Source organism: Danio rerio, chromosome 6 (assembly GCF_052040795.2).
Source record: "Danio rerio strain M-AB ecotype USA chromosome 6, GRCz13ab, whole genome shotgun sequence".
Lineage (NCBI taxonomy): Eukaryota > Metazoa > Chordata > Actinopteri > Cypriniformes > Danionidae > Danio > Danio rerio.
The window spans coordinates 52,707,086-52,731,328 of NC_141026.1; the positions used below are offsets into that span (position 1 = coordinate 52,707,086).

Consider the following 24,243-nt stretch of genomic DNA (forward strand, 5'->3'; position numbering starts at 1 on the left):
AGCAGCTTTACAAAATCAAATTCGGAAAAGTTAAGGTCATTAGTTACCATAACTTTACAAGTTACTAATAATTTTAACGAATTAACAAGTAACTAATAGCTTTTAACATTTAAAGTTATTATATATAAACATACTGCAAATAAACATAGTGAATGATTTCTCTAAACATACAATAGACAATTTAGCAGCTGAAGGTACAAGTTAATACATTAAAATTAAAATCACTAAAAATTAAAACAAAAAAAACAATTTTTTATATAAATACTATATTATAGTATGAAAGCATATTAAATATTATATGTAGTATTTAGATTTTATTTTGTTGTTTTTGCCATACACAAGCAGAAAGTAAATATTACCACCATGCATATATAATCAACTAAAAACATTGTAAAAATATTATTATCATTAGATTTTTTTTTGTATTACAGCAATGACAATTTTGTTATGAGTGTGCTTACTGATGCCACAATAGAAACAGGCACAATGGTTAAACAATCAAGCTCTGTTTTCCTTATGCAAATACCATTTGTTATTTTATTTTTATTTTTTATAGTTGGAATAAATATAAAAAAAAAGATGTATTCCATATAGAAATTCCATTTTTTCCTTTTAATTTTAGAGGTGAAATATGACCTAGGGGTGTGCTTTATATTTCAAAGCTCTACATGATTCAGTAGCTTCTTTTCCATTCAAAGATGCACAAAACTGGAATATCACATAAAAGACGTGCAAATACAGCAGCGTTCTCATCCAATGAGTCAAAAAAAATAAAATAAAATAAAAAACTAAATCGTGCCTTCCTGATTAACTGGCACCAAATATCAACAGTAAACACTGCAGAATTTACTGCAGTAAGAGTAGCTGTGTGAATCGTTTCTTTATTAATATTGTTCCACAGAAGACAATGCAGGCATGCAATGAACGTGTGGGGGCGTTAGAAGGTGTGAGACGCAGAGCACAGACGCTCTTGACCATTCTGAAGGTAATAAATGATATAATAACACCAATACTGAAACGGTTAAGGTGTTTTAAAATAACCAAAACAACATTTCAGCCTGCTGGTTTGTATCATTTACACATACAATCCTACTTATGCACATACATTTTTTATGCACATTTTCCAAATGTATGCACATTTTGGCATTTCCATAAACCATTTTTATGTGCTTATCCAAAATGTGCATAAAAACAGGGGGATGGAAACATCGGCATTGCTAAGTTAACTAGTTAGTTTAGGGTAATTAGTTAATGACCTTCACTTCTACACTGTGATATCTTAACATTTACTTTTAATGTAAATCTGTTCAGATAAACACTATAGGACTGTTTCAATGAAGCTCTCAGTGCAGTTGAACTGGGTGCAAGATCACCAAGCTTGATGCCATGACAACACGAGGCGTGGTATTATGACAACACAGGGTGTGGAGCCAACAGAAGTCATGAGCACGACCTATTGTGTTCACACAAAGAGATCTGAGGCAGAGTGTGTCTATAACTAGACAACAGGACTATTTGTTGCAACTCACAGAACATTATTAGGATGCTATTTACTCAAGGTGTTCACCCGTAGGCATTTCACTTCACTTCAATCAATGTTATAATAAGGGCTGAAGTCTTACCTTTTTTGACTTTCTTCTGCAGTTTGATCGTGTCCGAAGATTTCTTTTTGATCTCTGAACGTGCTTTTTTATATTCTAGAAACAACAATAATAATAATAAAAGAAGCATATTAGGCTTATGATAGTAAATGATTAGCAAATGATTATGATTAGCAAATGATAGTAAAGAGAGTTGTAATACACATCTCAAATACAGTTGAAGTCAGAATTATTAGCCCCCCTTTTCATTTTTTTTTTTTTATATTTCCTAAATGTTTAACAGAGCAAGGAAATTTTCACAGTATGTCTGATATAATTTTTTCTTCTAGAAAAAAAAATTATTTGTTTTATTTCGGCTAGAATAAAAGCAGTTTTTAATTTTTTAAAAGCCATTTTAAGGACAAAATTATCAGCCCCTTTAAGCTATATTTTTTCCTGATAGTCTCTAGAACAAACCATTGTTATACAATAACTTGCCTAATTACCATAACCTGCTACCCTCATTAACCTAGTTAAGCTTTTTAATGTCACTTTAAGCTGTATAGGAAAAATATCTAGTAAAATATTATGTACTGTCATCATGGCAAAGATAAAAGAAATCAGTTATTTGAAATGAGTTATTGTAACTATTAAGTTTAGAATTGTGTTAAACAGAAATTGGAGAAGAAGAAAAAATACAGGGGGGTTAATAATTCTGGCCCTTAACTGTATGTGCACCAATGATAAATGTGCCTATCTTAGTAAGCATTGGTAAAAAATTATTCACAAAGATGTCAAGCGAAACGACCCTTTAGCCACCCCAGACAGACAGACGTGTTGGAGGACGTGGGTGTAGCGGCGCGTTTACAGGAGAGCTGCAAACCAACTGATTGAACACCTAATCTTTTATATGACATAATGGATTGTTCTCATGAATAAATGATCCATTATGAACTGTAATATAACTGTCTGAGGGACTCCCACAGAGTTAAGAGCCATTTAATAATTAACTGTGTGCAGCTAATAGGACAGTTTTTCCAACACTGATATTCTTAAAGCGGCTGTGATATGCATATACTTTTCTTTTGCCTTGAGGAGGCAATTTGAGATGTTATGGTTTAAAAAACAAACAATCAAGCTTGGGGTGCTTCCACACATGTAGATCAATTGTTTTGTTCTGAAACAGGGATTAAAATTGATACAATGTTGCTCTTTGTTCTTGGTGCGGTTGGCTTTCACACTGCAAAATTTCTAATCGGACCAAAAGAGCTAAAACAAGTCACGTGCGAATAAACTCACCTCACATTGGTCAGAGTTCCACTATTTATTTTTCAGAGTCCTGCTCAGCTGTCATGCGTCCTTATTTTAATTTATGACGATGAGCAATAAAAAATTAGAAGCGAAAAGCTGCACTTTCATTTTGAAGGGTGACAAGCACAGACATCGTCACCAAATATAAATCAGAGGTAAGACTTTCTCATACATAGTAGGGGTTAGGGTTGGGCCGATGGACAATGCCATCGTCCATCGCTGATGGCCAATAGACAAGCTGCTGAGCCGGCATCGCCTCCACCCCGTCTTCGTCGTAAACCAGCTCGTGAAAAATACACACTTGGGCCCTGTTTACACTAATACGTCTTAGTGTTAAAACACACACACACACGCACGCACACACGCACGCTCCTCTGAGCTCCAGAGAGCATTGCACATCGGACAGATGATCAAGGATGTACCGCTGGATTGAATCTTACTACAGTTGTTAAACGTGATATTCAGACATCCGGAACTTCCGGGAGACTTGGGGAGTCTCTGTACATTTGCGCAAACGAGTGATAATCGCCCGGAAAAGGGAAAAGTCTCCTTGTTGGTCCTCAAATAAGTCTCGCACCCTTCTAACCCCCGGATCCCTCCTCGCTCATCAGACACGTTGTGCGCACTTAACTAAATTTAATCAAATTAAATTATGAAATTGAGTTTATTTCAATTTCATCTAAAAACTTAGTTTCTTCATGTTGTCCCAACACAAATTGATTGTGTAGAACTCATTTTTTTTTACAGAGTAGCAATTTTAATAGTTTCAATTGAAAGCCAAAGCAAAACTTATAATATCTCAAAAGGTCATAAAGACATCGTGAACAGAGTTTTGTAGCTCTGTCCTTTTAATACTCAAATGGTAATACATTTTCAAGACATTACCTCTTAAAAGTTACAATCATTAAATCTTGGGTGCATAATAAGCAACTAACAAGCCTGGACTGACCATATGCAACAACCTGGTCATTTATCTAGGTCACTTTTTTATACTGCTTAAAGGGTCACGAAACACCAAAACACATTTTTTAAGCTGTTGACAGTCGTATATGTGTCCCACACTGCTAAAAACACTATTAGGACACCTATATTTCACTAAAAAGTGTAAATTGGTTGTTTTTGCGTTATTTCAAGCAAATTCGTACTTCCTGTTTGAAACGAATTTTTGAAGCTGCGTCACGGTCATGACATAATAGCGTGTATTCCAGCGTGCAGACTGGGCGTCTGTGCCAGAGTGAGTCTTATTACGTCTTACAGTGTGATACATTAATGCATGAGTAAGGCTTGGTTCAAACCAATCAGCGCGCTCTACTGTGCAACTTCATTAATATTCATTTGTGTCACCGTGCTTACACCACAAAGACGCCACGTTGTGTTGGCAAAACAAGCGTGAAGGGTTGCTTTTATAGTTTGCTGCCGTTAAGTTTTCATTTTCTCTCTGTGAGAGCTTATCTGGATCACGTGTGGATTAACAGTGTACGCGACGCTCGACAACAATAACTTACGTGTCTAAGGGGGATTATTGTTTACCTGAGAGCTGTTCTCATCTGCAAACGCTGAAATCTGGATTCGCTTGTAGTATTCTCTCCATATAGACGCGGCTCTAGTTGCTGGTGATTGTCCTGTCTCTACAGATTTGGTAAGAGAGCGACCAGTGCTCTTTGTTTATTCAGTTTCTTCGTATCGAATTAAGTTAACTATTGCACTGAGTGCAGAAATGTTAGCACCGCATTTTGTGACCGGAATAACACACGCGGTTTTCTGACGCTACCTGCCGTATGCATCTAAGTTTCCGGGAAATGCGGAGTTTTTTTTTCTTTCATTCGCCGTGCGGTATCAAACATTGCATGAAAAATACACGCTTAGATCAGTTCTTCGAATCAAATATCTCGTTTGTCGCGAGAGGCATGAATGAATTCCCTGAATGAAAGAGCCAAACTGCAGTTAAAGTCCAACATTTAATAATTTGGCAAATAATTCGACTACAGATGTCCATGTAGGTTAAACACCATCACTTTCTCCTGTCTGTGTGTGTGTGTATTTTGACTCTGAAACTCGCGCGTGCACAAATAGACACTCCCACACCATCCCACTTTAGTTCCTCCGACACTCCCCCCTAAACAGAGCTGGACACGCCCACTTTTTTGACTTTTTCCAAAGTAGAGGTGTGAAAACACCCTGCTGAAACGAGGGGGTTTCATGGCCCTTTAAGGCCCCGTTTACACTAATGCGTTTTAGTTTGAAAACGCATAAGTTTTGCTACGGTTACGCCATCCGTCCACACTACGCCGGAGTTCTCGAGCGCCGAAAACGGAGCGTTTCGAAAACGCTGGAGAGGCCGTTTTCATTCTAAAACGCTGCTGCTCCGTCTCAGTGTGGATGGGGAAAGACGGAGACATCTAAAAACGGAGGCGGGGCTGCAGACATTCGCCTCTCTGATTGGGGCTTTTCCTCAATATTAAGTAGCCTAACACACAGTTCAGTCCTGAATCTTCTCCGTGTAAGTTCAGACTTCGCAAGTTTGATCAAGGCTGCATCTCTTCTTCTCAGTTTGATATGGAAAACATACCGAGGACACGCGTCAATCTTCACAGGGAACAGTGTACTTTATAACTTCATTCACATCACCTTGGCTACGTTGTTTCACTTTCTCAACAATAAAATGTAAACTTGATATAAGGAACTGCCTATTTTTATTTTAATATTAACAACTAAACAGACAGCAGAAATGTTGAGGCGTCGTGCTGCATGAGCGTCATCTTCACTGTGTGCATATTTATAACAAAACGGAGCCGATAACAACTGCCTCCTTTCAATTTCAGTGAAAATACGAAACACACCCTCTCTTTTGCTGAATATCAGTTTTAATAATCGATAATGGCCATTATAAAAGTATAACATACAATAAGTTTATACATTATAGGAAATAAAGGCAAGCGATCAGTCAATATACAGAATGTAGGCTACGTGCTTACATTAATCATTAACTTATCTTTGCGCTCAGCCAAAACACGTTACCTGAGAACAAGTAATAGATTCCAGTGACCAAAGTCAGGGAATATGTCGTTAGATAAAGACAACAAGATGAATGAAATATCACGTTTAATAAATATAGTGAGATTAGATCCAGCGGGAGATGCTTGATGAGAAGTCCGACTAGCAGAGCTCTCATCTGGGTAGATGGGCTCCAGCGATTGCCAAAGTGTGTGTGTGTGGTCACGTGATGTGCGTTTTCAGCGTTTTGGTGTGGACAGAGAGCAGTTCAGAAACGCTGGGTAAAACGCGAGTGTGGACGCGGATCGTTTTCATTCTAAAACGCCGTTTTAAAACTTATACGCACTAGTGTAAACGGGGCCTCAGTTTGCTTTCACAATTTCCTCTTTGAATGGAACACTACTTAGTTTGAAACTCTTTTATTTAAGGCACTAAAATGACACTTTATGCTCTATGGTACAAAACAAACTTTTTCCACACAAAGATTAAATGCTAAACCTGTTGAATTGTGATTAGATCTCTTAAAGGAGGAGGCTGATACCTTTGGCATGGTCTTTATCCAGCTGACTGGCAACCTTTTTCCACTCTTCAATTTTCAGCTCCAGAGGAGTGATCAGGTTATCCATAAGAGCCCTACACACAAACACACACACGTTAAAGTTTCCCAAATGTCCATACAAGTAATAAATAACCTGACTGGCCTTACGTCGTGAACAGTTTGAGCTTGTTCTCAATGCTTCGGTGCCTCATACACATTCTGGTTAAAGCTGATCCGATTTCTTTTGTTGCTCCTGAAGAGGGGAAAAAAAGAGAAAAGAAATGAATATCATTGTCATTAATCTTATAATCTTACATTCAGGGCTCCATCAGGAGCTGCAAAATTCCAAGAGAGAGAGAGAGAAAGAGAGAGAAACATATTGCCTAAGAGTCCTGAAAGAGCAGTTTCATCACATTGTTCTCTCCTCTTCTTTTTAAGCCTTACTTTTTGCCTTTCTTTCTTCGGTACGTGTCTGAATGGGCTTCGTTTTGTAACATGTCTCAGATAGACAGCTTGCAACATAACTCATCTTATCTTTAACAGGAATGTGCTTCAAATGATGCTGCACAGATTTCCCATTAATGAGGATAAATGACACAATTTTCCCAAAACTGAAACTTCTATCATCATTTCCTTGCTATCATGTCTTCCTAGACTCATCACTTCCAATAAAATCCAACTTAGAAGAACGATTTGCTTACAAATCATCACAATGACGTGTCATACAGACTACTTTTAAAAAGCTTTTGTGTTCTTTTTGAAGCTTGAAGCCTTCAGTTATACTGTAAGAGCATGGAAAACATTACTCCAAAGGAGGAGGAAAGTCAGTCCTACAGGTTTGGAATTAAATAAGGAGTAAATAATGGCAGAAACGTTGTTCAATCTGAGCAATGATTTAGTGGGTAATTACATTACTGGCCTCACAAGATTTAAAGAGACACTCAAAGCATATTTGACCTAGTTTCTTTTAGTGCAGGCCTTGTACCTGTATCAGGGCATTCTAACCAAGAAGACAGGAGGATGCAACCCACATTAGCTACTTTTCCCACTAGCTTTTTCCCCCCAACATTTCATTTTTCATGGTAGTGCCAATGACGGTGCTTTCTGGAATGTAATACAAATGTGTCAGTCTTTGCCTTGGTGACACAAGTGTAATGTAAACAGAGAACTGGACGATGATGTTTTTGGCACTCCTTTTTTCTGATATTTACTTCCTTGAACCACAACAAATAAATAAATACTGATCTTCCAGTTCCACAAACTAGCAGCCAGGCAACAGAGTGACAACATCGCAACACCTCCAAAGTAACTTAAGAATTAAAGAAGGTAAAGATACAGTTACACTCTTCATTTTTGCGTTGGTAATATAATGTATAATGTAATATAATCATTTTTTGTGTATATACAGCCAAGCCGGAAACTGCTCATACCTCTGGCAAATTCTGACTTACAGTTTATGTTTCTTTACAATTCAAATGTAAATAAAAGTGGATTAAAAATACTGTATGTATTTTTTCCACAATGATGCCCCTCTTGTATATCCTTTTATTATATTTTGCGATAGGCCTGTGTCGTTACCGCTGTGTTGTTTCAGCTTCCAGAAATGATCAGATGTGCTCCAACATTAGGCACATTCAAATCAAGACTGAACACACATCTGATCAGCTATGCCTTTACTGAATGAGCACTGTGCTGCATCCGACAGATTGCACTATTATGTTTTTCTCTTCTTCTTTATTCTTTTATATCACATTTAACCTGTTTTTATGTTTTTTTATTTTTTTATTTTTATTATTTGTTTTTATTTTTATTTTACTTGTTTTTTTTAATCTTGTTTATGTAAAGCACTTTGAATTGTCACTGTGTATGAAATGTGCTATATAAATAAACTTGCCTTGCCTAAAATAAAACTATTCTGTTAAAATAAAACTAGCACTGCAACGGTATCGCAATGCGCACATCCACAATAGTCGCATCGCAAGACATGCAATGCTGGGTAGGGGTGTCAAAATGTATTGTTTCTTAAATGCACTGCGATGCATATACCAACAATTCGGTGTCGGTTCTGTAATAATCATAACCGGTTATTATGCACTGAGGTCCCTTATCACATATGCGTTATATGGCGGTAGCTTACTATGGCGAAGGAGGAAACCATGAGTGTTTAAAACGCTCCAACTACATAAAAAGCAGATAACTGTGCAACAATTCACTGCTTGTGAGTTTGCAGGGTCTCTCTGTGGCCCCTTTGACATGCTGGCGTGTTCGTGAGGTAACATTTTATCTCCTCTCGCAGCTGTTACAACAATGACGTTACTTGTGGATGCAGACACGAGCAGAATGAGTTTTCTTTTCCACGTCGCCGTCTATAATGGATCAGCTGATTACCGCATCCATTTAACATCAGTGTGTCACTGTTTGCTGATCAGCGCCAGAGCTGCGCTGCCAATCGCAGCCTTTTCTGTTGAGCGTGTGATGAATCATAGGCGTTAAAAAACAAGCGGGATAATATTTACATTAGTTTATTTGCTATAAATGCTCCTGTTGTTCTGTGCATGGACTTTGGTTTTGATTGATACATTCAAAAAGAGTGCTTTCTTTCAGCAGGTAAAACTAAAGGTACAGTATATATGTAACTGCCTGCTTTATTAAAGGATGAATGTGTAACAAATAATTTATAAATACAAATACACTTAAAAATTCAACATTTTAATAGATGAATTATTGTGTTGCTAAGTAAAATATCAAATAGCTTATGGAAAGCATCGTCAATGCAACGTGATGCACAGAGATATCGAATTGAACAGAATTGACGGCACGATAATCGTAACCGAACCGTGAAACCAGTGTAGGTTCACAGCTCTAATGGAGTCTGATTTATAGTTGACCAGAAACTACAGGATTGTATTTATTTACTGTATTTATATGGAATTCATACAAAATAATTTTGTTTCTAGTCCAAATATCTACATTTTAAAGAGAAAACAAGACAATTTACCAACCCCACTGGCAGATAATTTAGCTTGTTTAAAGGAAAAACTTAATTTTGACATTTCTTCTGAAGATGAAAACAAAACAATATTTTTAGTTGCTCTCAGACTTTGTAGATATTTAGACTAGAAATGAGACAAAGAAAAATAAGAAAAGCATTTCTTGCGTTGTGATAATTCAATTTCTGTACCTAAGTGCAAGGTAGACACCCCAGAAAACCATTAAAGCTACTCAAAGCATCTTGTGAAACGGTACTCACGTCGCAATATTTATCACAGAAAAATAAAATAATCAGATTTTTCCAATATCGTGCAGCCCTAAATTAAACGTCAAACAAACTAAAATTATTGTCACACTGTTTGACACCCACCTAAAATCTACACACAGACAAAACTCCTCTGTTGATCATCAAGCAATCAAAACTTAAGAGCGTGTAAGCACCTGGGGGAAAATCTGATGTATAATAACTTTAATATGACTATGCACTAGAGCTTAATATAATAAAACTCCTGCTAACTAAACTATGTTGTTAATGTTATTTAAAAGACAACACAATGAGTAATATAAAACTCCTAATTGACATAATATTGAAGAATTAGAGCAGCACCCCCAAAGTTTTAAAGGAGGTCAATTACTTTGCTTCTGCATAATCACACTAATGCATCACTGCACCAAACCCTCCAGCATGCAGAGAGAGAAAGAGAGATCTGCACATTTATCAAGCCTATGCTAACACCACAGACAGGGTGCCAGAAAAACCAGCTCTTCCACGGCCCCTCTAGGCTTTGCTTTCACTATCTTTGCTCAATAACATCGAGCGAGAATGGTGCTCAAAACCTAGATTGAGTTTATTATGAACAACAGAGATGTTTACAATGGAAGCTTTTCACTTCTCCTTTTCATTGTCTGGCTGAAATGGATTTATTTACCAATGCAATGTGTGACACGACTGCTGTGAATTACACTCGTTATAACACAATGATTCCTTTGCCTTTCCGATAATTCTCCAAGTAAGTAAAAAAACAATCAATCTCTCACGGTAAGTAAAGGCATTCTCATTTTTAGGGCCACACACCAACAAATGTTGGACTTTGTTTGACTTTTCCCCCCAACCTAAAGTCAGCTGAGCAAAACAAAAAAAGTTAATAACTGATCTGAGATGAATTCAACAATTCACTTTAACATTGAGGCCAAACATCTGGGAAAGGCATAGACTAGACTGGCTCACTAAATGTTATGATACATTACTATCTGAATAATTCTGATTACAAAGCCTGATAAACTAGTGATATTCTGCATTACATTGTAATGATACATTCACTAACCTGCCCACCCATAAGCGCAAAAATGATTATGCTCTCTGATGAAATAATATAATTGCTTTTAGCATACTTGACCTTGTTGATCACAGTGATTAAAATGAATTTACTTTAAGTCTGTACAAACATTCTCAATGCTGCTATTAAAAAGAGCCCCTACTATGCATTAAAAAGGTCATATTTTGGTTTTGGGGGTCTCCAACAACCGGCTGATATAAATGCAAGATTAAAAAAACACTTTTAATGTCTTAAACATGCATTTATTTTTACCTAATTATCCTAACAACTCATATATGAATAGTTCAGTGATTCATTTGTTTCCAAACTCCTTCTTAGCGCAATGCTAATCTGCGCTGATTGGTCAAATGACCCAATCTGTTGCGCGTGAGACAGAGAGAATCACCCACCACACCTTAGCAATAATTCTGAAGTAGTCAGAGTGCAGAGTATATGTGTGAGCCCAATGCAGGAGTGCATAAAAGCAATGCAGTTAAACACTAGCATATTGCTCTATTCTTAATCATGATGACTCACATTCAGTATTAATCTACACAGTGGCAAAAGCTGAACTATTCTGAACCGTGACTGCCACATGTATAAGAACAGCTGAAGGTGGCCATAGCAAAGACAAAAGGCAGTGGATCGCGAGCACACAAACATTAAAATCCGTAAACAAAGCAGCACGAGTCGCTATTTCAATGTGTCATTAGATGCGATATGAGAATATAAAGAGTTAACCAGATACACTAACAAAACACAATTAAATACATAACTTGCAAGCTAGAGAAATCAAGGAGGCAACCATTTTAAAAACGCACTTACACTTATGAAATGAAGGAATAAACTGATCAATGAACTGTGGACTGTAAAGTTCCTGTCCAGCTCTGCAAAGTCTCAAACATCAATAGCCTTTCCTGATCCTTCTTTTAACAAACGGCTGATGAATCCACCATCGTAAGTGTGTAGATTGCTGAAGCACTCATCAGAAAAATGACGGGAACACAGCACAAGGCTGTGACTATAATGCTGAGGTATTTTTGCAAAAATAAACTTCAACCACTGACTCTTCACAGCCTCATCTTAGGGTAGGGAAAACAACACTTAACTTTTCCTCACATTTCAGAGCACAGCGTCTATGCAACATGATTCAACCAGGATCTGCTACAGTGTTTGTCTTCCTCTTCTCTTTCTACTGTGTTTGTGGGCGCGGCTGAGAGGTGAAATTTTCCGGGGTCTGAGCACACAACAAATGAGCAGAGCTTGAGTTCCGTATTAACATCACATCAAACACGGCAAAAGACTCATTACAATGGCGATTCATTTGAACCATTATGATTCGACTCTTTTATAGATGAATCAATAGTTTTAAACACGATGCAGTTTCAGATTTAAACCTTAGCTGGAGATTTCACTTCACTTAGAGCTGTGTTACACACTGCATGGAAAGTGATTTTCAAAAACCCATAGGGGCTCTTGAACAGTAAGATCAGATGTGCTTTGGACTGTTGACATTCCAGCAGGATGTAGTTGCCTCAATATGCAAATATGCTAATCTCTTATTGGCTGGAAGAAACTGGAGCTTCTCTTTTTGATTCATTCTCTCATACCGTCTTTAAAATAACATTTTAATAGACCACTGGCATATAATGAAACATTTTTATACACATTTACATCACTGTAAAGCTAAAACATGAAGACGTTGCAGTTTCTTTGTATAGATGTTCATCATTTCACATTCACAGTTGCCATTTCAAAAACAAGCCGAAATGAATTCTTCCCTTTTAATTTCTTGTAAGAGTAACATCAAGCTGATTGCATCATTCAGGATTTTATTCATGGGATAAAACTAATGCAGTTGGAGAGAAAGAGAGAGAGGAAGAGAGATTGGCTGAGCTTGTGTGAATTACCTGCGTGTTCCCTGCATTTCTCAAGAGTGTTCGGCAGCAGCCTATTTACAAAATGTGAAACTGAACACTAATCTGCTTTAAGAATATCAATGTTATGACCTTGCTACTGAGAAATGTCACATTTGTTTTCAATTTCAAAATAAGTGTGGGACAGTGTTGACACTATTTGTGCATGTGACATAACTATTTATGCATTATTATGCAAGTTAAAAATGCAAAGAATAGAGAGAAACACCAATAGTTTAGTGTGGAAACACCATATGGAATTATTAGCCCTGAATTTTTAAAGGCGACACGATGGCACAGTGCATAGCACGATCACCACGCAGCAAGATGGTCGCTGGTTCAAGCTGGCTTAGTTCAGTTGGCATTTCTGTGTGGAGTTTGCATGTTCTCCCCGTGTTCGCGTGGGTTTCCTTCATGTGCTCCGGTTTCCCCCAAACACATGCGCTATAGGCGAGTTAAATAAACTAAATTGGCCGTAGTGTATGTGTGTGAATGCAAGAGAGCATGGATTTTACCCAGTGTTGGGTTGCCGCTGGAAGGGCATCCGCTACGTAAAACATTTGCTGTATAAGTTGGCCGTCCATTGAATCTGTGGACCCCTGTGAATTTGCAATGTCAAGTTGGGATTATAATTAACCAAGAACCACAGATCAGAACACTTGATTTGTGGAGTCATTGCAAAGTTTTTTTCTAAAATTAAAAACTGCTTTTATTCTAGCCGAAATAAAACAAATCTGACTTTCTCCAGAACAAAAAGTATCATCGTAAATACTGTAAGAGAATTCCTTGCTTTTTAAACATTATTTGGGGAATATTTGAAAAAGAAAACAAAATGCTCAGAAGGGTTAACAATTTAGACTTCAACTGTAAAATATGAAGTTGTATAAGCCTACAACTGATGTTAATCTTTGATATGTTTCTCTTATTTCTTTTGAAGTTCTTCGTAAAACTACATCTGTCACTGTACTTCCTAGTAAGTGTTTCCCTGGTCAATAGCTGGAGGCAGTAAATGTGTGCTCTCTAAAATCTGACTGTTCCTCCAACAGGAGTTTGACAAGACATGTCACATCACGCACCTCACTGGTCTTTGTTGTTGTTGTTGCGTGTGTGTGTGTGTGCGTGTGTGTGTGTGCGTGTGTGTGTGTGTGTGTGTGTGTGTGTGTGTAGTACATGAACTTCAGCAGAGCAACTTCTGCCACAAAATAATCTGTGTTGATGTTTTTAGGCTGGGGAGGTGGGACGTCACACCTTGATGCCCCAGGCAAATGCTCAATGAGTCGCATTACTTCCACGACGTTTCACACGCAAGATCTGTATGCGTTTTTAGCTGGTGGGGTTGAGCGGAGACATTAAACATTTTCAAATATCTCTGTTGTCAATCAACCGTTGTCAAATAAAGGCTGCTAAAAAAAAGACAAACTTTGTTAAAACAGCACTCAAATCTATAATTATAGGTGTTTGATTGGAAAGCCCTTTTAAAGCCAGCCAGATCACCAAACAAACCAGTTGCGGATACAAGAATTGTATAATTCGTTCTTACATTTTTAATTCCTCGTAAGTATTGTAAGTATTGCACTGCATCCTAAATACATACTACGGCTGCATGATATTGAAAAAAACAAACAAAAACAACATTACAATATTTATCAAACCTTCACATTTTAAGTAAGTATTAGGCATGGGCCGGTATAAGATTCTGACGGTATGATAACCTTGGATAATAAAACTAATACACATTTTTTTTTTTTTTTATGGTATCCAAACGGTACACTGCTCCAGAATAAGTTCTTTTTAAGGTGCTTTCACACCTATGAATCGATTGTTTTGTTCCTAAACAGGGATTTAAATTGTTACAATGTTTATTTTTGTTCTTGGTGCGGTTCACTTTCGCACGGCAAAGTTTCTAAATGGACCAAAATAGCTAAAACAAGTCATGTGCGAGTAAAACACCCCTCGCATTGGTCAGACTTCCTCTGTTTATTTAGCAGAGTCCTGCGTCCTTATTTTAAATTCATGGCAATGGGCAATAGGAGATAAGGGAAAAGGTGCAATTAAATTTTAAATGGTGACACTCACAGACATCGTCACCAAATATTAATCAGAGGTAAGACTTTCTCATACATAGCCTTGGCTAGAATAATGCATTACAGGCTTTACATCATAAAGAGAAATAACAGATTAACCAAAACTGCTCTTCAGTCAATTGTCCTAACTGATAAACAGCACTTGGTAATAGTTTAGCATGCTTTCACTTTCACATTTGACATGAAACGCACATTTGCCGGTGGGATTAACACCCTGCCCTACTCATAATTCTCTCTTCATATAGCCATATATGCCTATTATGTATCCATAATACAATCCGATTGTTAAGTGATGACGTGTTGTTGACGGATGTAATACTGTTTCCGGGTCCAAGCCGCCACTCATTTGAGTTGAGAAATGATTTGTTTATGATCACTTTTAATTCATATCACACATTAAAGTTAATTTTATATATAGTCATAGTGTACACAACAATCTCTGGGCTTGCTGGATCACAAATACCAAAACTTTAACAATTTATAAAAAAAAATGAATGACTTTCTGGCCATTGGATATTAGGCATGGACATATATATTGCGATCGTGATTTTCTAAAGTAAAAACGTTTATAATTACTTTGTAAACGTTTATAATTACCACTTCATGAGTCTCCCCAAACATTTGAATAGAGCGCTTGGACCCGGAAGCCACTTCGCGTGATGTCACACTTAACAAGCAGATATGATATAGCCTGGTTTGTTAGTTCGTTGGATCGTATTGCTTTCTCATGACAATCAATTCCTCTAGAGTTTGTTTAAATCGAGCCGAGACTGCATTATTTAGCCGATCTTGGTCCGATTGTTTTGGCTTGGATCTGAAGGTGATTGCTGGATTCGCATATGCCAAACAAACCGCCCTAACTGTGGAAACATGCCAGGTTCTGAAACAAAAGTCTAGGTGTGAATTTATTTTAAGAAACATTTAAAATATTTTGGAGCAGTAGCTTTTGATGTGGAGTTTCCTTTTCTGCTCGATTTACCGTTGCCCTAAAAAATGAAATAAAATAGTTGTGAAAAACATGTAAAAAAAAAATAAAATAAAAATACAAGTATCTTAAAAAAATTATCTAGTAAAATATTACCTACTCTAATCCGTTATTAGAAATGAGTTAGTAAAAGAAGCATCTTTAGAAATCTTTTTTTTTTCTTCAACTGAAGTTTAATCATGATTGCTAGAACTTTGACTCACTTCAAATCAAAACCATCAGTCACTCAGCATGTACTTTAATAATGTTAAAGTATAAATAATGTATGAATTAGATTATAAACCCATTCATTTGGTTGGGAGTGCGGTGCACTATTCTGCACAGCTAGTACTTAAATGTTTCTGTCGTGTCGCATCTGGTGCGGACAGACAAACTGCTCATTGTGTGTTGTTAAGACACGGTGTCAAGATTGAGCTGATTGTGCCATTCTGTATAGTCTTGGGATAAACCTGTAGCGCCTTGCCAATTTTCCAGCCACTTTAAAAGCAACTGTTATGCTTAGTGGAAACCACAATAAAGAGCGTTCAATTAATTTATCACTCATTACTGTCTGAGTCATATTAATCCATCGTTTGTGGCTTTGTATTCAAAACATTACCAAACAACTTCATGCCAATTTATAAACCAGTTTGGTTGGAGTTGTGGGGTTGTATTGGTAAGTGCCAAAGTACTAAAGCATGAAGTGAGTTTTGTAGATGTTAATATGTTTTTCCAATAATTTCCTCTTTTCTGTGCCTGACTAAAAGTCTTGTTGTCTATCCCAGTTGTAAGAGCAACAAATAATAACTTGACTTCTAGTTGATCATTTGGAAAAGTGGCAGAAGGTAGATTTTTCAGATGAGTCATCTGTTGAACTACATCCCAATCATCACAAATACTACAGAAGACCTATTGGAACCAGCATGGACCCAAGGATCTCACAGAAACCAGTCAAACTTGAAGAAAAAGTCATGGTTTGAGGTTGCATTGAGTATGGAAGCATGCGAGAGATCTGCAAAAGGGATTGGCAATATCAACAGCCTGGGGTATCAAGATATTTGTGCTGCCCATTACATTACAAACCACAGGAGAGGGCAAATTCTTCTGCAGGATAGTGCTCCTGCTCATACTTCAGCCTCCACATCAAAGTTCCTGAAAGCAAAGAAGGTCAAGATGCTCCAGGATTGGCCAGCCCAGTCATCAGGTATGAACATTATTGAGCATATCTGGGGTAAGATGAAGGAGGAGGCATCGAAGATGAATTCAAAGTATCTTGATGAACTCTGTGAGTCCTGCAAGAACGCTTTCTTTGCCATTTCAGATGACTTTATTAATAAGTTATTTGAGTGATTGCAGAGATGTATGGATGCAGTCCTCCAGGCTCATGGGAGTCATACACAATATTAATTCTGTTTCTACTGCACCATGACTTTATATTCTATACTGTAGATTATTTCTGTTAAGTGACAAGACTTTTGTCTAAGCAAAGTCAGAATAATCCGTCCTGAATAATTAATAATCAAGGCATGGTCATATTTTATTTTGGTAAAATAAGTGTAATCTAGAGGCCTTTGCCTTTCATATAAGCCACATCTGATGCCAAATGATCAACTAGAAGTTATTATTTGTTGTTCCTAAAACCTGGATAGGCAACAAGACTTTTGGCAGGTAATGTATAAATAAAACAGATAAAAATCTTTCTTAAAGGGTTAGTTCACCCCAAAATTTTAATTGCCAAGTGGTTTTAAACCTTTATAAAAGTTTATTTCTTCTGTGCATCACAAAAGAAGATATTTTGAAGAATGCTGGTTTTCTGGCAACCACTGACTTTCATAATGATTTTTTTCCCCAACTATGGATGTCAATGAGTGCCAGCAACCAGCATTTTTCAAATTATCTTATTTTGTGAAATATCAGTAAGAAACTTTTTTTTTATTGTTGAACAATTGAAGGGTGAGTAAATGACTTAAATTTTTCAATTTTGGGTGAACTATCCATTTAACATTTTTTTTTAAATCCATCTAAATGTACAGTTGAAGATAGAATTATTAGCCCTCCTGAATTATAAGCCCCCGTTTCAACACATTTCCAAACATAATAGTTTTAATAACTCATCTCTAATAACTGATTTGTTTTATCTTTGCCATGTTGACAGTAAATAATATTTTAGTAGATATTTTTTAGACACTTCTATACAGCTTAAAGTGACATTTAAAGGCTTAACTAGGTTAATTAGGTTAACTAGGCAGGTTAGGGTAATTAAGCAAGTTATTGTATAACGATGGTTTGTTCTGTGGACTATCAAAAAATATATATAGCTTAAAGGGGCTAATAATTTTGACCTTAAAAAATAAAATAAAACATGTCTTTCTCTAGAACAAAAACATTACCAGACATACTGTCAACATTTTCTTGCTCTGTTAAACATCATTTAGGAAATCTAAAAAAAAAAAGACAAATAAAAATAAAAATCAAAGGGAGGCTAATAATTCTGATTTTGACTGTATGTTTTATATGTAAACTCCAAATCTAGACCCATGAAAAAAAAGCAACAACCAAATACAAACCTAGTCTCTCTGAAACCAGATTAAAGCATTCAAGCACACTCACATTTGTGTGTCTAATACAAAAAGGTTCTTCACTGCTCTTGCCAATGTGATGTATGATCCCCATTAAACCTCTTAATCACACAAAGACGGTCTTTATCACTGGCGGACAGACTGTATGTTTCCGTCAGCGCTCTAATACTTTCCACTCACTTGTGCCGTTAGAAAGGAGTCCATAACTGAACATAAAGCCAAGCCTTTGGACATAACCTCAGAAGAACAACACGCTCGCTCGGTAACGCACACCTAGCTGGCGTCCTCATCACCTTAAACGGTAAAAATCGTGTTTGCTCAAGAGCAATAAACTTTTCCAACGTTTTCTTCAACGGAAAAGCTTTTCCTTAGCCACAATTTAATTTCCCTGCACGTAAGCTGGCGGTATGACGAGAGCTAAAGAGGACAGAAAGCATTCGCAGTGCTCCGTTTCAATCTCAGATTCTCTTTTCAGACCGCAAGTCAGTCACAATCAATTCATTGAGAATGAGAGAGGCCCGAAGAATGCTACTTTAGTTAACAAGCACTCACTGCTGTCTGTGATATGATGCTTAAAAGAGGCCATTCAGTGGACAAAGACGACCATTCACACAGACACAGCACACCTTGATCGCACTCACACATACAAAATGACAGCCACTCGTGGTCATCTGTGGAACACAGACGGAGAATTTTCAATGGTCAATAGTTCAATGTAGGGCTGCATGATAATGGAAAAATAGTTACGATTTATTTAATCCTGCAATATATGTTGCAATATTAATACAATTTCACCAGCAAGGTTATAATAGTTTGGGATTTTTTATTAGTTTTAGTTTTATGTCGTTTTGAAATTCAGTTAATTTTAAATAGTTTTTAGAGGTAAATTTATTAGCTTTATATATTACATATACATATTACATATTTTGAAATATATATTTTAATATATTTATATATTTTAAATATATATATTTTATATTTTAATTTTTTTTTGTTTTGTAAATTAGGATATTTGTTCGATGAAAGATTCAAAATCATTAGAATAAATATAGTATAAAAAAAAACTCAATCTATATTTTTTGACACAAGAACACTCCCATCTACCACTACCATCTACCCATCCTCAAATTCAAATACCACAGCCCACAAGATAGCAGTGTAAATTATGTGTGCAAGGCTGCTTCTGAGGTTAGATACAGTAGAGATGGGAAGATATTTTATGACGATCTTCCCAAGTTTGGACTCAACATATCAAAAATATGTAGTGAGCAATCATCATTTCAGTCAGTAAACATCACCATGATCTGAAAAGTTTCTTACAATTTTGTTTTGCAACTGAACTGAAGCAGGATTCACTTATTTAAACTCCATTACGACTTTGTTATAAAACAAACTCGCGTTTCGCCAGATCCACTCATTTAAGGCTCTCATGTACTGTTTGTGTTCGATTCACTGAATCATGCATGTGCAGTATTATTGGTTCACCGCTTCTCAAATCTTATCCCAGAGTACTGTTTTAATAACTGAATAACTCTATATTGGTTTATTTTGAGTCAGAGAGGGGGTATCAGGCATGTGGGTACATGCTTAAAGTTACTGGAGAAGCCAATTGTTTCAAACGATTCAGTCAGTTTGGTGAATAAGTTAAACCAGTTTACTTAAGCCGCCTTTCCACAGCACACGACATTTGTACCTTTTTTATTAAAATATAAAAAAATATATAGACCTTTTTTTATTTAAAAAAAATAACGAAAACACTCATCTCACGCACCTGTTTTGGCAACACTGAAATACATCACATCCGGTCAGCTGGTCGCATACGGTCTAGTCACAGGAGTTCAAATATTTCAATGGATCCACAGCTCAATTCAGATCCGAATTTTCCGCATATGGTGATGATGGTAACTCCACGCAGCTCCGGGACTACTCTCCATTGGAAATGAATGGTTTCCGGTCTGTTGCTTGTTGTTTGTTGTGTGCAGTGAAAAGGAGGCTTTAGCAGATCCGGAAAAAGAATTATTCATTCGTGATCAGGATCACTAATACAGAAATAAAACCCATTATTGGGCACAAATGTGTTAAATTAATACTTTTAAGTGTCTGCTTGGGTCGTACTTAATGTTGTCACTGTGCTGCTGTCATGTCCAGCCCTCATTTTTGTTGCAGGGGCAACAGCCAAGATGACTGGAGCAGGACGGGGTTGATCTAGCCAATGGCAGCAGGATTACAGACTCTGAGGTGCAGTACGGGTCAAACACCGGGCAGCGCGAAGTAAATAGGTTTACTTCTAAAACAGTATGTTCATTCTTACAGTATGTATTAAATACATTCACAAAGATGAAAAAAAGGATGTTTTTGCTATAATTTCAGTTAGTTTTTGTTTTTTTTTTATTGTGTGAGATATACACAATACAGTTTCAGTTAGTTCTAAAAACTAGTATTTCAGTTAACAAAAACGATTTTTAATTCTAGTTTTCATTTGTTTTCGTTAACTATGATAACCTTGTTTACCCGATGGCTTGAATATCAGTATTTGGAAAGAATTTTAATTTTACATTAATTGGGATGACTTTATAGGAGTGCATGAAATATAATAAACAATCTACAAGCACTGAAAACTACATTAAGTAAAATAAATGATGCATTACATTAAATAAACAGCGTTTTATTGTTTTCTGAGGAGTCAAACTGTATTTAAGTATACAGTATTTGAATAATCAAATGTAAAATATTACTGCATGGTCTTCGTTTTTTAAAGAATGCAATAAAATTAATCATCATGTATTGGTCAGTTACGAACAGTTTAATTTATTATGCCTGGATGATTTGAAAACCTTCACACAGTCACAGGCTTTGAAAAAACAATGATCAATTATGATCCAGACTCAACATTGCATATACACATTGCGATATTGATGCTGAAACAATGTATTGTGCAGCCTTAATTCAATGTGTTCAGTAGCATCGCTTTTTGCCCATAGTATTAAAGAAACATTTAAAAAGGTATCACAGAGCAATTTGTGTGAAACTATTTTTATAAATCAGGCTATAATGTGAGGGCTTAACTGAAACTTTTTAATCATTGCTTGCTAGTTACAGGTCAGATCAGGGGAAACTAATCAGTGCTGACGTGCCTAAAACATTGCTGCATTGATTACACTGTACTTCAACCACATTCATTTGAAAATCAATAATTTTCAGGGGGAAAAAGTGTGCTCATCCTCACAAACCCTCTGTAGTTGTCTCACTAAACAAAACATTGTTGCATCAGTATATCACCCATAAATTTCGCTACAGGAAGAATACAGCGATAAAAAAAATTTATTCCTCCAGCTAGAGTTCACAATGGAAGACTTAAAAAAAGAAAGGAAAAAAGACTATTTCACTGTACTGACATCAGCCAGAGAACACAAGAGGTCTACACTCTCAGCTGGTCTCCAAGCAGAAAGACTTAGGAAAAGAAAAACTCTCCTTTAAAAACCACTGAACCTTAATGACCCCACTTGAGAAAGCAAAATATTAAGAGTGTTTTAATGAAACAGGTTTTTTTATGCGAGCAAATCTGATTAGCATTATTGCATGAATCCGTTAAGTGCATTTGCTCATTCATAATGGTGCCGTTTTCTCAGCAGTGTTAAGCCTGGGACACACCAAGCTGACGTCAAAGTACTAATGGCAACTAAAACCAACTGTGTTGTCACCTCGCATTGGCTGCGTTTGGTCCCATCTAGAAAAAAAAGCTGTGCTTGAAAACACAAAATGAATGCCAGCATGAGAGGATTATCTTTTCATACCCACAGGTGGCAGTGGTCAGTATGATTATTCCACAAAGGGAAACCAGAACTAGTGCTGCACACATTCAAACCAACAAAGCAATGTGTATTGTGAAATGCGATAAAATGACAATGTGTAATGTGAAATGCGATAAAATGACAGCCAATATATCTGTGTTCCTTCTTGAATTGTGTCGTTAGCTTAGTTTTGTCGCATTAACTATTTTCCAAGTACTCTTATCCATAAACGAACAGCCAATCAGAGCATTCTCCATCACAGATACAGATTTTATAGGCTGAATCGGGCCAACTCCTTACAATCCTCTCAAGTCTGTCAATAAGCAACATTTGAAACACACCAGGGTTCAACTTTAAGGATTATTTCTGTTGGCCCGATTGAACCAGTAGTTCAGATTTTTACTTGCCCTGCCAAAGTTTTCACTGGCCCCACAAAAAAAAAAAAGAAAAAAAAGTGAATTGCTATTTCTTAGCCACATTTAAATAATGTGTCAAAAATAATGTCTTTGAATTTTCTATTTAAATATTTTAGAAATATTTAAATATTTAGCAGTAAAATATAGCAGTATGGAAAATGTGCGGATATTTGATTGCAAAACAAAAGGTGACTGACTTAAGTGACGGCAAACTATGCAAACATCACTTCATTTTTTTTTCCGTCGTGTTGTACCAATGTAAACAGACAGGGGTTTTTTAGCCTCATAATTTGATGTTGCCGTCTCTTTGCTGTACTGGTTTTTACCAGGTTATGGGGAAAAAAATAACATGCTCACAACATCCATCCAACAAGCAATATGATGTTTACGACTTCACAGAGAAGGTAGCATTCACGCACAAATTGTTTCTCGATTCTAAGACTGTATTTGCATGCAATTGACAAATAGTAGCAGGCAAACTGAAATTAGTGACTCGATTGGGCCAGTAACGATTCTGTCTACTGTCCCGAGCATCTCTTACACTGGCCCCGGGCCATTGGGCAGTCCTTGTTGTTGAGCCCTGCACACCAAACAACTAGCCTGACAAACTCTCTCCGATGGCCAATAGTGTTTTAACCATTTATAATGTTTGCTTCTAATAATAAAACAATCTTCAGTGAGCGCTAAATGCATGCAAACTTGTATGTAAAGTTGTTTTCATCAACGAAAACCATGACAAAATATATTCTATCCTTTTAATAAACCGAAATATCATGTGCCGAACACAAGACGAGAAACAATGAAAATGCTAGTTGTGACTATGACTACAACTAAATTTATAATGCAATATTGTTGATGAACTTATTTGCTTACTTTTTAGTGCTTCTTAACTATGCTTGATTGATTGTATAATTTTTGTATTGTTTTTTAGCGTGACAATTTTAACATCTGTCCAAGGACAACGGATGAAAAATAGCTTTCTGGCTAATTCTAGTGCATTTGCAGCAATGCTAATTAATGTACATTGTCCCTGCCAAATAAACAAATAAATAGTAATAAAATAAACAAAAACGGGACTAAATGTTGTTTACAAAATGAAAACTACACTAAAATGTCTCTTAATTTTTGTTCGCTAAAATGAGATGAAATGAAATGTTATAATGTTATTTTGTTTAGCATTATTATTATTTGCAGTAAGTTCGCACTGCGCAGACGAAGTCAACATCACTTCCTCTAACTGCACTCACGGCATTATTTAGAGGAAGACAACAAACAGACATGTGCTAAAAAAGTTAGATAATGATGGCCGGCCAGTCAGGGTGTGTTAGCAGGAAAATAAGTGACATTTGAAAAAGAAAACAAACTGTGTTAAGGGAAAAAAAATATGCGTCCTTAAAACCTTAGGAAAACAAACACAAACGTAAAGTTAGGTTTTATTTTTTAAAAAAAACTCACAGCTGATGATAGCCAAGGATGATTCCGACTAAACGGAGACTAAAATGCTCACACTTTTATTAGACTAAAACTCAACTAGACTAAAGAGTATGAATTAGTGTTGTCACGATAGTCAATTTCAGTACCAATCGGTATAAAGTAGCGCTGTTGAGTGCATTCTTAAACACTGCTGATTTGCCATTGTGTTTACATGCTCAACAGAAAAGACTGTGATTGGCTGTAAAGGTCATCAGTTCACCGAACTCCCCGCTGTTTACTGAGTGTAACCACAGGGAAACTGAAGCATTTTTAAACAGCGAAGACCAGCT

At 36.5% G+C, this 24,243-nt stretch overlaps 1 protein-coding gene and 1 long non-coding RNA gene across 15 annotated transcripts in view; one reads left to right on the plus strand and one right to left on the minus strand.

Annotated features, from left to right (window-relative positions):
• mtss1 (MTSS I-BAR domain containing 1) overlaps positions 1-24,243 on the minus strand; it is a 103,714-nt gene that overhangs the window by 32,329 nt on the left and 47,142 nt on the right. For 8 of the 14 annotated variants that reach the window (XM_087255707.1, XM_087255705.1, XM_087255702.1 and 5 more), the window contains 3 exon segments: positions 6,592-6,676; positions 6,427-6,518; positions 1,623-1,697 (listed from right to left, as the gene is read on the minus strand). The exons of the other annotated variants lie outside the window; for them this stretch is intronic. In XM_087255707.1, the coding sequence (XP_087111833.1) occupies positions 1,623-1,697; positions 6,427-6,518; positions 6,592-6,676 (252 nt within the window). 14 annotated transcript variants of the gene reach the window in all.
• On the plus strand, positions 19,272-22,959 carry LOC147843672 (uncharacterized). The gene is made up of 2 exons (XR_015494271.1): positions 19,272-22,450; positions 22,631-22,959. It is a non-coding gene; the product is annotated as an uncharacterized LOC147843672 (long non-coding RNA).